The sequence below is a fragment of the Glycine soja genome, chromosome 20 (genome assembly GCF_004193775.1).
Source record: "Glycine soja cultivar W05 chromosome 20, ASM419377v2, whole genome shotgun sequence".
Taxonomy (NCBI): domain Eukaryota; kingdom Viridiplantae; phylum Streptophyta; class Magnoliopsida; order Fabales; family Fabaceae; genus Glycine; species Glycine soja.
This window is the reverse complement of record NC_041021.1, coordinates 34298367-34312887: the sequence shown is the minus strand read 5'-3', so window position 1 is coordinate 34312887 and position 14521 is coordinate 34298367. Positions and strand designations below refer to the sequence as shown.

At 31.5% G+C, this 14521-nt stretch overlaps 1 protein-coding gene across 3 annotated transcripts; it reads left to right on the top strand.

The window, feature by feature from the left end:
• Positions 1-10870: 10870 nt before the first annotated feature.
• Positions 10871-14521, top strand: LOC114403200 (28 kDa ribonucleoprotein, chloroplastic-like). 3 transcript variants are annotated; one of them, XR_003664612.1, is made up of 5 exons: positions 10875-11377; positions 12775-12876; positions 12989-13261; positions 14012-14379; positions 14425-14521. XR_003664612.1 is itself a non-coding variant. In XM_028365998.1 (4 exons), the coding sequence occupies exons 1-4, from the start codon at positions 10937-10939 to the stop codon at positions 14063-14065; spliced, it is 870 nt and encodes a 289-aa protein (XP_028221799.1). In that variant the 5' UTR covers positions 10875-10936; the 3' UTR covers positions 14066-14486. The 3 variants fall into 3 exon arrangements, 2 of the variants coding, with proteins under 2 accessions (XP_028221800.1, XP_028221799.1); XM_028365998.1 differs by having other exon boundaries at positions 14012-14486; XM_028365999.1 differs by lacking the exon at positions 12775-12876 and having other exon boundaries at positions 10871-11377; positions 14012-14486.

Below are 14521 nucleotides of genomic sequence, written 5' to 3'. Positions count from 1 at the left end.
TTTGTAAGCTTTGGGGCTGAAAACTATATAACAACACCAAGGTTCTAGTTTAGTCTCTCTCTCTCTCTCCTTTTTCATTTTAGTTTTAGAGTGTTATTCTCAATTCATTTTAGTCTCTTTTTCGTCTTGGAATAATAATTCTAGTTTTCTTCGTTTTCTACTAATTAATGGAAGGCTAAGTCTCCAGCGTTGTTTTCTCTTGAGGATCAAGCATAGCTCTCCTTGAGGTTCTATTATTACTATTAAATTTTGATTAGTTTTTCCTCTTCACCAATTACTCTGTATTTGTTGTTATTAATCCATGCATGCTTAGTGCTTGATTAATTGTCTCTGCGCTTAATTTACGTTCATGCTTAATGATCGTTCATGATTAATTGGTGTATGTGTTGCTTAATCACATAATGAATGCCTTATGTTAAATTTCGCTTAGTAATTTTATTTAGGGTTGGATTAAGTGGTTGAACTGATAAAGGATAAATTCTTGCAACCTAGGATAAGAAACTTGCTTGTGAATCAAGGGGAAGCAACGTGTTTTAATTCTGATATTTTCTAATTCAATTTTACTCGTTGTTTAATTTACAAAGACAAACAACCCTCCCCCAATTCGTTACTATTTTATTACTATCTGTTATGAACGTTTGGTTGACCATTGCTCGTTGGGAGACGACCTAGGATCACTTCCTAGATACTACATTTTTAATGTTTATTTGATTTAGGTACGACCTCGATCAGTAGTTTTGTTCCCCATGGTCGTGAAGACATACTCAATATTGTCATTGGGCGATCAGAGCATCCAGGTCGTGTTTGTGTAGCGGGGTCTAGTATCACAATCAGTCAATACTATGGAAGGGCATCACGTGGCTCCAATAGTTCCTCTACATCAATCACTCAACAACAGTTGGCTGAGATAATTGGAAGCCTTAAGGAAGAGTGGAGGAATGAGATTATCGGAAACCTCAAGGAAGAAGTCGGGAATGAGATTGAAGAAGAAAACAAGCAGAGTTTAGAGAAAATGAAACAGGAGTTGAAGGATGCCATCAAAATTGATTTTTTCCAAAGAGGATCACAGTACTCACCATTGATTGAGGTAGATATACAGACATTAGGTGCACGTGTCAGCATAAAAGGGAGCAATGTTGAAACTGTTGTGAACCCATTAGATGAAGAACATGATGGTCATGTCATACCGACTATGGGGTTATATGTGTAACGTGAAAATTGTACACACTTGGTGGCCTTGGGAAAAATATATGAGGGGGGGTCTAGCATTCATAGAGTGGCTTATGCTAATGATGTGGTAAGGGTCAATGTTGAATAAGTTTTAGACGGTGACGCCCAAGTCCCGTTCCCGACATCAAAAATACACTATGTCAGGCAGGCCCTTCACACATTCATTGCATGGCCAACAAATCTTGTGAAACTTGTGTCACATGAGGTAAATTTTATTTTGCTTAACATGTATTAAGACATTCGTAGATCGATATAAATTAGTTACCAACATTAATTTAATTCTTGTTTTCATTAACCATATAGGATTCACATATTAGTCCAAAGAAACTGTTTGAACCTGTTCAAAGGCTGAATAATGTTTCTACAGGTGATCCCTTGCGTTAGTTGATTAAGAGCCTATATGACATTTACGAGAAGCTCGCTGAGTTGATGTGGGATGTGACTAAATTTGGGATTCCAAATGTAGATGCATCCTTCTTCTTAACATATGTTGATGTAAATGAAATAATATCAAGTGACAAATGTTTGAACATAGCTATACTACAATTGAGGATGATGTAAGTAAATTTCATATCATTGACTAATAACTAATATTCCTTATGATATACATCACTATCAATTTTATGGAGAAGTTTATCGACCCTGATTTTACTCTCTTTTAGTAATTTGTGGGGTTTTTTTAGGTTTAGGATGTAGAAGCAAATGTCTTTGGTGTTTTGATGATGATCATGATGATTTGATGCAAATGATGCAAATGGGCTTTTCAAGTTTAAATTCAAGACAAAGATTCAAGAATACACGTCACAACATCAAGATGATCACTAGTATTTTAGGAAGGGAATTCCTAATTGATTTAGCAAAAGGTTTGGCCAAGTAATTTAAGTTAAAAAGTGTTTTTCAAGAGATTTACTCTCTGGTAATCGATTACCAGAGGATGTAATCGATTACCAGTGGCCAAAAATGCTTTACAACAGCTACAAAATATTTGAATTCAAATTTTAGACTGTGTAATCGATTACACAATATTGGTAATCAATTACCAGCAGTTAATGAATGTTTTAATTCAAATTTTGAAAGCTGTAATCGATTACACAAATCCTGTAATCGATTACCAAACAAGATTTTCAGAAAAATATTTCTAAGAGTCACAACGTCTCAAAAGGCTTTTACATGACCACCAATGATCTATATATATGTGACTTAGAACACGAATTTGCTTAGAGTTTTTCAGAACAACAAGTGTTTATTCTCTCAAAAAGCAAAATCGTTTTATCCTCTTAAGAATTCCTTGGCCAATTCAATTGCAATTCATTAAGGAATCATTTGAGTGCTCAGATTGTAAAATCTATCTCTTTCAAGAGAGATTCATTCTTCTTCTCTTTCTAATTCTCTAAGGGATTGAGAGACCGAGGGTCTCTTGTTGTAAAAGAATTCTAAACACAAAGGAAGGATTGTCCTTGTGTGTTTAGAACTTGTAAAAGGAATTTACAAGATAGTGGAACTCTCAAGCGGGTTGCTTGGGGACTGGACGTAGGCACAAGGGTGTGGCCGAACCAGTATAAATCTAAGTTTGCACTTTCTCTTCCCTTAAACTCCTTTATTTATTATTGTTTTATATTTATATTCAAATTGTTCTATTTGAATCAATATTTAAGAAGTTCATTATTAAGGGAATTTGTAACTTGAATAGAAAGTGAAATAGAATTTTAATTGGGGAAATAGTTTGTAATATCTTAATTCAACCTCCCCCCCCTTCTTAAGATATCTGAGGCCACTTGTCTAACATAGGACCCTTATCATGGGCCTGGCCAAGCAATAGGGCCTTCATTCTTAGTTCCTGAAGGGGTCAAAGTCCCTTCCAATTTGGTAAATATATTTAAGGAAGTTCAGAAAGATCTTGTCTGCTCCATTCCAACTCATGGAAATCTTCAAAAATGGGTTGTGTAGGTACAATATCCGACATGTGCCTGACTTATGTGTAGGGATTTGTCTTTTTACAAAGATTGCAGCAAGGGGAATGTGGATCATCAAGTAATAATCACATTTGGGACTAGCAGTTTTCATACTCAACTTGATGTGAGAACATTGACTGAATCCAATAAATTGATGTATTTCGAATTTGTCCACATGTTGCAACTATACACTCTGCAATTAAAGCAAACAAGATGTAGAAGCAAGCTTCATGATGATGAATCAAGTATGAGTCAAGTAGTTTTGATGATGACAAAAAGCCCAAAAGAATCCAAAAGAATGATTTCAAGAATAAGTCAACAAGTTCAAGATCAAGATTAATTTCAAGATTCATGAGAAGAAATCAAGAAGATTCAAGAATTCAAGAGAAGTTGATTTCAAAGATTCATGAGAAGAAATCAAGAAGATTCAAGAATTCAAGAGAAGTTGATTTCAAAGATTCAAGAGAAGAAATCAAGAAGACTTCACAAGGGAAGTATTGAAAATTTTTTTCAAAAATCTAACATAGCACAGTTTTGTTTTACAAAAGAGTTTTCTCAAAATTTTCTAAGTTACCAGAGTATTTACTCTCTGGTAATCGATTACCAATTACATATAATCGATTACCAGTAGTAAAGTTTGATTTCAAAAGCTTTTAACTGAATTTGCAACGTTCCAAATGTTTTTTAAATGGTGTAATCGATTACAATATATTGGTAATCGATTACCAGTGTATCTGAACGTTGAAATTCAAATTTAATTGTGAAGAGTCACATTTTTTCATAAAATGCTTTGTGTAATCGATTACATGGTTATGGTAATTGATTACCAGTGACAAGTTTTGAATAAAAAGTCAAGAGATGTAACTCTTTCAATGGTTTTCTCAAGATTTTCTCAAGGTTATAACTCTTCCAATGGTTTTCTTGACCAGACATGAAGAGTCTATAAAAGCAAGACCTTGACTTGCATTCAAATCACGTTTACAACTTTTAGAACTTCTTTGAACAACTTTTGAGAAATCTGGAAACTTTTCCTACTCATCTTTCTTCTTCTTCTTCCTTTGCCAAAAATGTTTCTAAGTTTTCTGTTTTCCAAACCTTGTTCTTTTGCAAAAAACAAAAGTGTGCTATATCTTTTCATTCTCTTCTCCCTTTGCCAAAAAGAATTCGACAAGGACTAATCGTCTGAATTATTTTTGTGTCTCTCTTCTCCCTTTTCCAAAAGAACAAAGGACTAACCGCCTGAATTCTTTTGGGATTTTAATAAAATTATTATTCATAGTTTCCATATACGATGCAATATAAGGTTGATTTTTATACTTTTACAGGGTTTTATGTTGGAAAGTAAACCCAGTGATGCAGTTACTGTCATTCAAGTTCTAAATCAAGTATATATGGATTGTTTTCTTTTTTGTGGATGTGTTGTCTTTCAATTCAAATTGTTTGTCCATGTGTTTTTTTTTTCTCTTTTTTCTTTCATATGTTATTTGGGTTGATGATCAAATTATTGAGGGTTGGATGCTTTGGTTTAAGTTTGATTATTGTAATTTCATAGCCTTTTACTATATTTATTTAGCTTGAAATGAATTCAGAAGGACGGTATTAATACCTGCTCAATGTAGTAATCAACCATACATTCTAATGCGGTTGTTATATAAGAACCGTCTTTGAAAACATACATTCTAAGATAGTTTTCGGATAAAAACCGTCTTAGAATGGTCGATTTTTCTAAGACGGTTTTTATTGGAACCGCCGTCAATAGTGTCAACTTTCAACAACGTTGGCTATAAAGAAGGTTCTTAACCATCATTGAAAGGCATTTTTAACCGTCGTTAAATGACTTTGTTTGCAGTAGTGTAGGCACTGCCGAGAAAGTAGAGTTGTTTGATATAATGAAAAGATGGTAGAAGTATTTGAAAAAAATATGAGACCTACTCTCTTGCCTTCTTTTCCTAGTTATAGGAGGAATGTCAAGGAAATAAATAGTAACAATCGTACATTGCAACACGCTACATGAAAGAATCCTTAATAATAATAATAATAATAATAATAATAATAATATATTTTTATTCAATATCAATTTCTCCATTTTACTTTATTTTACCTATCAAATAACTTTAATTTAAATATTTCTTTCACTATTTCTCTTCAACCATACTACCTCTATTTCTATCATATATCTTATTTATTTTTACTCTATTTACATATAAGAGACTTCAAGTTCTCCCAATTGTTGATCAAAATTTCAACATTTGCCAGATGTAATTATATTTATTGGTCCTAATAGTTACATTTAATGAAGGATTGAAATGCTAATATGAATTATATTTATAAATAATTTTGAGAATTAAATATTAATTTTGATAATTTTAATATCAAGCAATAATTTTTCATTTTTTATTGTACAAATTTTTTAAAATCAATAATTAAAGATAGAAAAAAAATAATAAATTGTTATGTGTGTATATATATATATATATTATTTATTTTTAAATTTAGTTAAATTTAAAGTAATATTTAAAATTAAAATCAATATATATATATATATATATATGTTAATTAATATATTTTATATCTAAATTTTATCCAAAAATTTCTATAAGTTTGAATCTAGATGGTATTAGTCATTTTGAATAAAATTAAATTTCTCAAAATTTTCAAATATTTTATCTGAACTCTCTCACGCAACAACAATTAATAATAATAAACAAACAATAATGCAAAAAAATTTAGAGGATGTTGCATTGACTCCTCACACTCAATATTGCATTATAAAGGAAGAAAAAAAAAAGAGCAAATATAAAAACTATGGAGGGCATGAACCAAATCTATGAGGAAACAAAGAATGCTTGAACTCGTAGTTTGGAAGGCCTACTCTATTTCTATGTAATTATGTTGAGAAAAAAAAAGGACCAAGATCCCACCAACAAAAATCTAGAAGTGTAGTATTGGTAAAAAAAAAATAATCATTATAAATTAATAACAACAATAACAATAATAAATAGAGTTATTTCAAATTCATGTACAATGGTCAATTTTAATATAATTTTTTATCCTTATAAATTCAAACCTTCCTCTTCCTCTTTCTCTTCCTCTTCCTCTTCTTCTAAGGAGCTTAATCAATTCAAAACTTTAATAATATCACGTAATTAAAATTAATACGTTTAAAATGATTAAAAATATTATTTCAAAATATTTTTAAAATTTTTATGATAAATAATTTTTAAAATTATTGATTATAAACACACAAAATTTAAGTATATGTAAACGTTGAAGTGATCAGAATGTCATAAGAAGGAGGATTGAATTGTGACTTTGTCAACTTTTTCTAAAACTTTGACATTTCTAAACTTTTATTCAAGATTACCTTGGTGTTCAGAAAACTTTGACATAGAGGTCCAAACATTAAGACAACTAACCTTTCTAAGTAGTTAGTCACAACATTAATTGTTAAAAGTTTGATATGATAATGTGAACCTAATGTCAATGCACATTTGCTCATGTTTAGAATTTCCTTACTAAATAAAAGCATTTAGTTATCATGAAAAACTCAGCTTTTGTTATACAGATGCAATACTCAAAGTGTTGTTGTTTAGAATGTTGTGTTCAGAAAGCTATTGTTCAAAATGATGTTTCCAACTTTTCATGCACAAAACTTCTTTTCATGTTTTATAAAAGCTTTCATACTTTGATGCATATAATTGAACTGGTTTAAAATAGATCTTGTTATCAGAAAGATGATTTAGTTCATATATATCATTTTACAAAACAGTTAAGCTTGCTATGAAAACCTTCTTATGTATGCATTTTGATGTTCAAAACATTTTGATGCAAATGCAAAATATAAGACATCAAATAACATAATGTAAAGAGGAAGGGAATAGGAGATTCAACATAGAAATTTCTATTTATATTGGTTTACCCCAACCTTGGACTACGTCCAATCCTCACCCTTCAAGATGAGATTTTCTACTAACACAACCAACAACATGTTTGACCAGTTAACTGTTGGATTTTTACAACTCCTAGCCACCTGTTGAACTTCTAAACTAGCAAACTGCTAGACCAACAACCTACTCTATTTTCACCATGCTAGCCACCTATTGGACTTTCAACATCGCCTCACCATAGCACCAGACCAAGTATTGGCTTGGAGATAGCCCACTTAACAACGACACTCACTTGGTCATGGGAGAGACAACACATGTATTTCCTTCACCTTGTTAGGCTACACAAGTATTATTTAACTCTACTCTGTTAAGGTTACACTCTTAGAGACTCTTTCTAAGCTACCTACCTTCCATGGGTTCTCCTTATCACTTTTCTCTTAGCCAAACTTAACCCACACAACTAATTTGGTATACATACAGATTTCATGCATGGAGAATGTGTTTGAAGGGATTTTACATCTTAACAACACTCATGAGTTGGATCTTCATTGATGCCCTAGTTGTAGTTCACTCTATTTTCTTCCTTTCTGCACATAGAAGGATTATATAGGTTGTCTCCTACCTTTTCTTTCATGTTATGCAACTATCCTCTATCAATTTATAAGGCCCACAAGCCAAACTAGCCATTATGTGACAATTGGGTTCTTCTTTTCCCTCTCTTCAAAAGCTTCCTTCAAGTCTAAAAAACCCTAAGAAAATAGTTGATAGAAGTAGGGCCCTTAGCTCTGCAATAACTTCTTAAAGAAGTAGAAATGTGCCAATTCTACATGACTTTGACAAATTGAATTTGTTCTGAAGTTTTCCATTTTGAAGAACAAATATGGTATGCTTCTAAAGGTACATCAAAATTGCATTATGATGTTACTGAGCAAGGACCTATTATGATGTAGGTTCCTTTTGATGAAGATAACATGATATGACATTGTAGATAGCTCAGCTCCACCAATCCAAACACTTCATTACAACATAAATCATTTTGAAGTAGCACACTCCATTATAGATAACATTTGGAAGTTGTTATTGCTATTGTGTTAGTGTTCTATCTTTGGTTCAAACAACAAAGTCTCTTCAGTCTTCTTTCTGGTGTTGCACACTAGATCTTCTCAAGGACATTCTCAGCTTTCAACTTGTGCATCTTCAAATGCAGTTAGCATTCGTTTCTAATGTGCCATCAATGTGTGTGGCAGCATATAGAAAGTGAAATGTTGTCAACCTTAGCCTTCTGATGTGCTCTTTGTATGTGCGGTAGCATATGGAAGACATGATGTTGCTTTGTATCTCATTCTGAAGTCAACTCTAGTCTTCTGATGAGTAATCTCTCTTTTGTGACTTCATATGGAAGACATGTAGTTGCTTGATCATTCTAATGCATAGATACTCTTGAATTCAATACGTCATTTTGATGTAGTCATCTCAGAATCTCTCTTGTCTTGATTTAGATATGTCATCAGATTATCATTATGATGTTCTTATCCTTAGAGTCCTCAATTACATCATTTTGATGTTGACTCTAGTACAATTTCACACTAATATTGTATGCTCATTGTAGCTTTTGATAAATTTTCTATGTAAGGCATCTTTGATGTCTTTGTAACTTGGTAAAATTGAGATCTTCAGAGAGAAGCATTGACTTCATCAACAAATGACTGAAGTTTCTTACTTGAAATCACAGTTGAGACATCCATTATGAGCTTGTTCTAAACTCGTAAGAACAATTGCCATGTTCTGCTCTTTGTATATGTATCATTTGCAGATATGTTGGCTTGCATAGGTTTCTTGCATATGATATGCTTTAAGAGAGTTCTCTGATGTAGATGGAAAGCCACTAAATTTTCTTCTTATGGGAATACTTTGATGAGATGGCATGACAGACTTGTATTCTAAACATTCTAGTGTGAACTTGTTGTAGCATGTTGTGCTTGCTACTATTTTTCATTTATTTGACCCTTTGAATGACCAAGCTGGCTTTTAATGTCTTCATGAGAGTTGTAGGTAATTATATCCTTGTCATTTAGGAACTAGTCTCGTGTATATTGGACAACTACATCATAAAAAATCTTCAAATCATTGCAATTGTGTTATATTTAAGGACAAAATGACATCTTTATCTTGATCATCAATTTTCTCCTAGATACAAGCCATATTAGCTCATGATTTCTTCATGAAAGATGTATAATTTTCTCTTAGCTTTCAACATACACTTAGATCATCTTAAATGCACTTTTGCAGCTCAAGTAGTCTTCAAATCACTGTACACATATCAAGTTGTCCAAGCATATTAGTGTCTGCAACTTCAGTCTCAATTTTTTCCATGATTCAGGTTGTTTCAAACCACGACTTGCTCATGAAAGTTGAATCTCTTTCTTCAAGCTTTTCATAGTCACCAAGAATAGCTCAATTGAATTTTTGAAACTTCATATACGGTGTACAAAATGGTTGCTCATAATAATTCTATCTAGAGCAATGTTTTTCTTTTCTTTTAGTCATTGATTCTTTCTCATGACTTAAAATTTTCTCTTCATCCAGTGAACATGTTGACTTTATTGCAGTACATAGCCAAAGACACTTAGAGTCTTCTTTCGAACTTTCAAACCTATCATCATTTTTTAATAACTCATGACAACCCCAAGTTTACTTTAATTGTTATTCTCTACAGAACTTGTCTTTTTTTAATACGCTTGAGTAAACTTAGAAGACTTATGATTTATATTCAGAAAATTTATCATAATTAAAACACAAAGAGTTTTGGACTCAACAAACATAATATTCAGAATAATAAAAAATACTTGAATTTAATTAAATATAAATTTATATTATTATATTTTTTAACTTTTACATTTTAAATAGATATTATATCATAATAATTACTTGAAAATAAAAACAAATCATAATAAATTTTAATATGCCTTATTTTTGAAGTTAACCTTTGTCCAATTAAAAATATAATTAATTTATCTTTCTCACGTTTAATATAATTATTTTTAATATGCTATTAAATAAATTAAAAATTTATTTATGCATACATAATTTAAAATAAATATTTTAAATATAAAAAATATAATTTAAATCAATGTACGGCTTAAAATCTGCTTCCTTATAAAAAATTTTTGGTAAGGTTCGTTCTTTATAATTTATGAATATTATTAAAGGATGAATATAGCAGAATAAAAAAGACAAACGAATACGAAAGGCTCTAAGTGTTTGGTTCGTGTGTTCTCTATTTTTATTTTTAAATAAAATATAAAATAAATAAGAGTGAAAATATATTTATTTAAAATTTAAAAAAAATTGCACTAAAAATATTTTTAAAATAGGTCAAAATTAAAGATAATAAATTAAAGTTCTCAATATTTTTTGAAGAAGTAAAAATACAATAATGTCTTAGTATATTTTTTATACATATTTTTTAAATCTAAAAAACTTAAAAATAAAAATTATTTTCAAAAGATGAAAATAAAGAAAAAACACTTAAATTAAACGTCACCATAATATTATTGAATTAAAATACAAACAGGTCAAAATTGTAGTCAGAAAATGAGAGGCACTCTAGCCAAGGTTACACACATTGCATCATATAAAGACATTTGTACATATGCTATTCGACATGAACTCATCTTATCTACACATATCCTTTCCTACATCACTAGACAGTGGACACAATTATGCCACGCATGCACAAGCACCATAACACCCACAATCCATATTTTCTCTCTCATCATCATATCATGTCTTATACAACTGATGAAGTGATCAACTTGTAATGTAACACTTTTGAGTTGCATTGTTGCATCACCGCAAGTCCACAACATGGCTGCCACTGCCGCTGCAGGCATAGCTTCCTTGTTTTCTTCTTCTATTAACAGTGTCAAATGTCTTCGTTCCTCCAAGAACTGCTCCATTATAGACCCCCTTATAACCACAGTGCCCTCAAACCGTGGCATGTTTGTGTCACACTTGGTGGAACCTTTGTCCATTGGGGGTGCCATTAATTCGCACAAGTTGTGGGGGCCTAGAATTTCTGCTGCTGTTGCACAAGAAGAGGCTGTTGTTGTGGCTGATGATGAGGTAGATGATGGTGCTGGTTTAGTTGAAGAAGAGAAAGTGGAGGAGAATGAAGGAGAAGTAGTTGCAGAACAAGACTCTGATTCCTCTGCCACCAAGCTTTATTTTGGGAATTTGCCTTATAGTGTTGATAGTGCCAAACTTGCAGGGCTAATTCAGGATTTTGGTAGCGCAGAACTAATTGAGGTATATTTAAGTAATTCTTATTGAGTTTAATTTCTATACATTCTCAGTGTAAATTTAATCAGAAATCATTATTGATATGATTTTTAAGATAATTGTTATAAAAGTCAATAAACTTGTCATACATGGAGGTTTGTAATTGAGTGACAAGGTAAAGAATGTATAAACTATTTACTCATTCTTATATTTTTACAACTTTATCTGCCTGAGCCAATTAAGTAGCTTGAAATTGGGTGCAAGAGAACTATAAGATAGTATACTAGGAGTGAATTTATAAATTTCTTTGATTTAAATTACTACAATTTTAAAGTCATTTTGCTTTGAAGTTGTACTGCACTGATATATTTATGAACTTATGGCTGCATTCCATTGTTTCTGCAATGTGTGATTTAATTGTACTATATGGCTTTTCTGATATGGGGGTGTGACTAGCTAGTGATTACACAGATAAGTGTATGCTCTCCTGGATTCTGGACTCAATAATGCTAACTCATATTCTAAATTGATAGATAGGAAAGGCATTTGATTAAGGAGAGATGAGTGGGGAGGCTTTCATGGGATGTGTCAGCGGCAATGAAATTTTTCTGAAAAACTCTAAAGTCTGAAATAATGCTTGTTGCGATTTTGCTTCAATTGATTATTGTATTTGTTTTGGATTTGTAATTAGTAATTATATATGACTTTGATGATGTCTAAAAGGTATGTTTCTGAGTTAAGCTAAGCACAAAATTTTAATTTCTAATAAATACTCTCTATTTTGATAATTTATTTTAAAATGAAAGCGATAAAATAGTATATTAGCGTAACTTGTTAATCTTTTGCTTATTTTTATAACTATTATATAATTCTTATTTTAATGGTAAACTAAACGGTTTTCCTTTTCATGGTCAGCAGCTTCAGCATTATCATTATTTTATTGATAACTAACATCTTAGAGTGATTCAAAATCTGAGAGCGGCTTCAACTTCCTTAGATAAGCCTTCACAATTTTCTGTCTTGATTTTCCTTCCTCTAGTGGATATTTCCGGTTTCTGCATAATTAACTGTCTCATCAATCTCTTTATCCTCATCAATATGGTCATTGCTTCTTTCTTAGGAGCTTCTATTAATCACATTTACAACTTTATAATGTGTTACACGTGTATAATAATGATAATGATAAGTGAAACATGTAATAATACAAACAAATTTGCATTTTAGGGAGGTATTTTTGTATTTAAGTTTTTATCATGTTTATGGATAAGATATTTGCAAGGGCAAGAGAAATTAAACTAGCATACAACCCTCAACCTTGCAACTAAATGGAATTCAAATTGCATTTTATGATTTGATTATCTTGTGGATGTGATGCATTCCCTAATTTTCAGTAAAGTTAACAATTTATTTATATCTATATTTAGGTTCTTTACGACAGGGATACTGGAAAAAGTAGAGGCTTTGCATTTGTTACAATGAGTTGTATTGAAGACTGTAATGCAGTAATAGAAAATCTTGATGGAAAAGTAAGGATCGATGCCTCTTTCCTTTGTCTAGCATTTGCTTACATGCTATGTTCAATTGGTTTGTTCTGCTCAAACCTTTTGCATGCTGAAATTTGTAAATGAAACTTCTCAGGAGTTCCTGGGCAGAACCTTGAGGGTGAACTTCTCTAGCAAACCAAAACCAAAAGAACCCTTGTACCCTGAAACTGAACACAAGCTTTTTGTTGGGAACCTGTCATGGTCAGTAACTAATGAGATATTGACGCAAGCCTTTCAAGAATATGGAACAGTGGTTGGAGCTAGGGTCTTGTATGATGGAGAAACTGGAAGATCACGTGGCTATGGTTTCGTTTGCTATTCAACAAAAGCTGAGATGGAAGCTGCCCTTGCAGCATTGAATGATGTGGTATTTTACTCCCCATCTCTTCTCTCTTGCTTGTACTGGTTATGCATTTTGTAAACAGAGAACTATTATATGATTTTTCTATAGACAACCCTTAGATATAGTTCTTTAGGTGTTTTGGGCGCTATTTTCTAATTAGAATTGGAACTTTGCCTCGAAATCCACATAATAAAAATAAAGATTAGCATAGGTGATGGAGGTGAAACTTTAATTTTGGTTGAAAAATAACACCAAAAACACTTAAAGTAACTACATATTAGGTGTCTCTCTTTTTTTCTCTATGTTCCATGTACATATAGGTTAAGGGATAAAATAGAGAGATTTTATTGTGAAAGCAAACATTTATGATATTGGAAATACAAAAGGTGTTTAATGCTTATTCTTTTGAGTAACTGAAAGCATTTAAGAGGGTGTATTTAAAGTCTTTTAATTTGTGCACCTATAAGATAAAAAGATCAAGGTTTAAATACATTGTTTTTATTATTGAGTGTTTCTTTTTTCATCCTTACAAAATTTTTTTTTTAGTCCTTAAAGCACTTTAAATAGTGTTTCTTTGAAATGTGAAAAAATGATATCTAAAGTATCATAAGACGAAAAATAAAACAAATATAATTTGTAAGGATTAAAATAAAAAAATAATTTTGTAAGGACCAGTAGAAAAAAAAAATACTAAATTACAAGGACTAAAAAGATATTTAAGCCAAAGATGAATGTTATTTTGCTTATTGTTTCTATGTAAATTATGCACTTCAGGAACTAGAAGGACGGGCTATGCGTGTAAGCTTGGCTCAAGGAAAACGTGCATAAGGTTAATAAAAATTTGGGAAGGCTTAGATGTTCAACAATGGTGCCATAGAAATGAGAAGTGGATGCTAGTATACCTACCATGATGCAGTTGATGTACTTTGCTGAGGATTTCCTTTTCATTTCTTGTGGTGTATAAATTATTTATTCCCACTTTCAAAAGATCTGCTGACCAGAATGTTGTATTTTGTGTTTAACATTTTTGCTGATACTAACATTGGCCTATCTATTGCTTCCTTCTTGGCTCACCGAATCATACATTGAATCACATACTCTATTCTATGTAACATTTGCTATGAAATGATCAGCACTCGAAGGTGTAAAGTTTGTACCATTTGCTATGAAATGATCAGCACTCGAAGGTGTAAAGTTTGTACCATTTGCTATGAAATGATCAGCACTCGAAGGTACAAACTTCAAAATACATTTTCTTTTTGCTGCAACTTTATAAATGGGTAA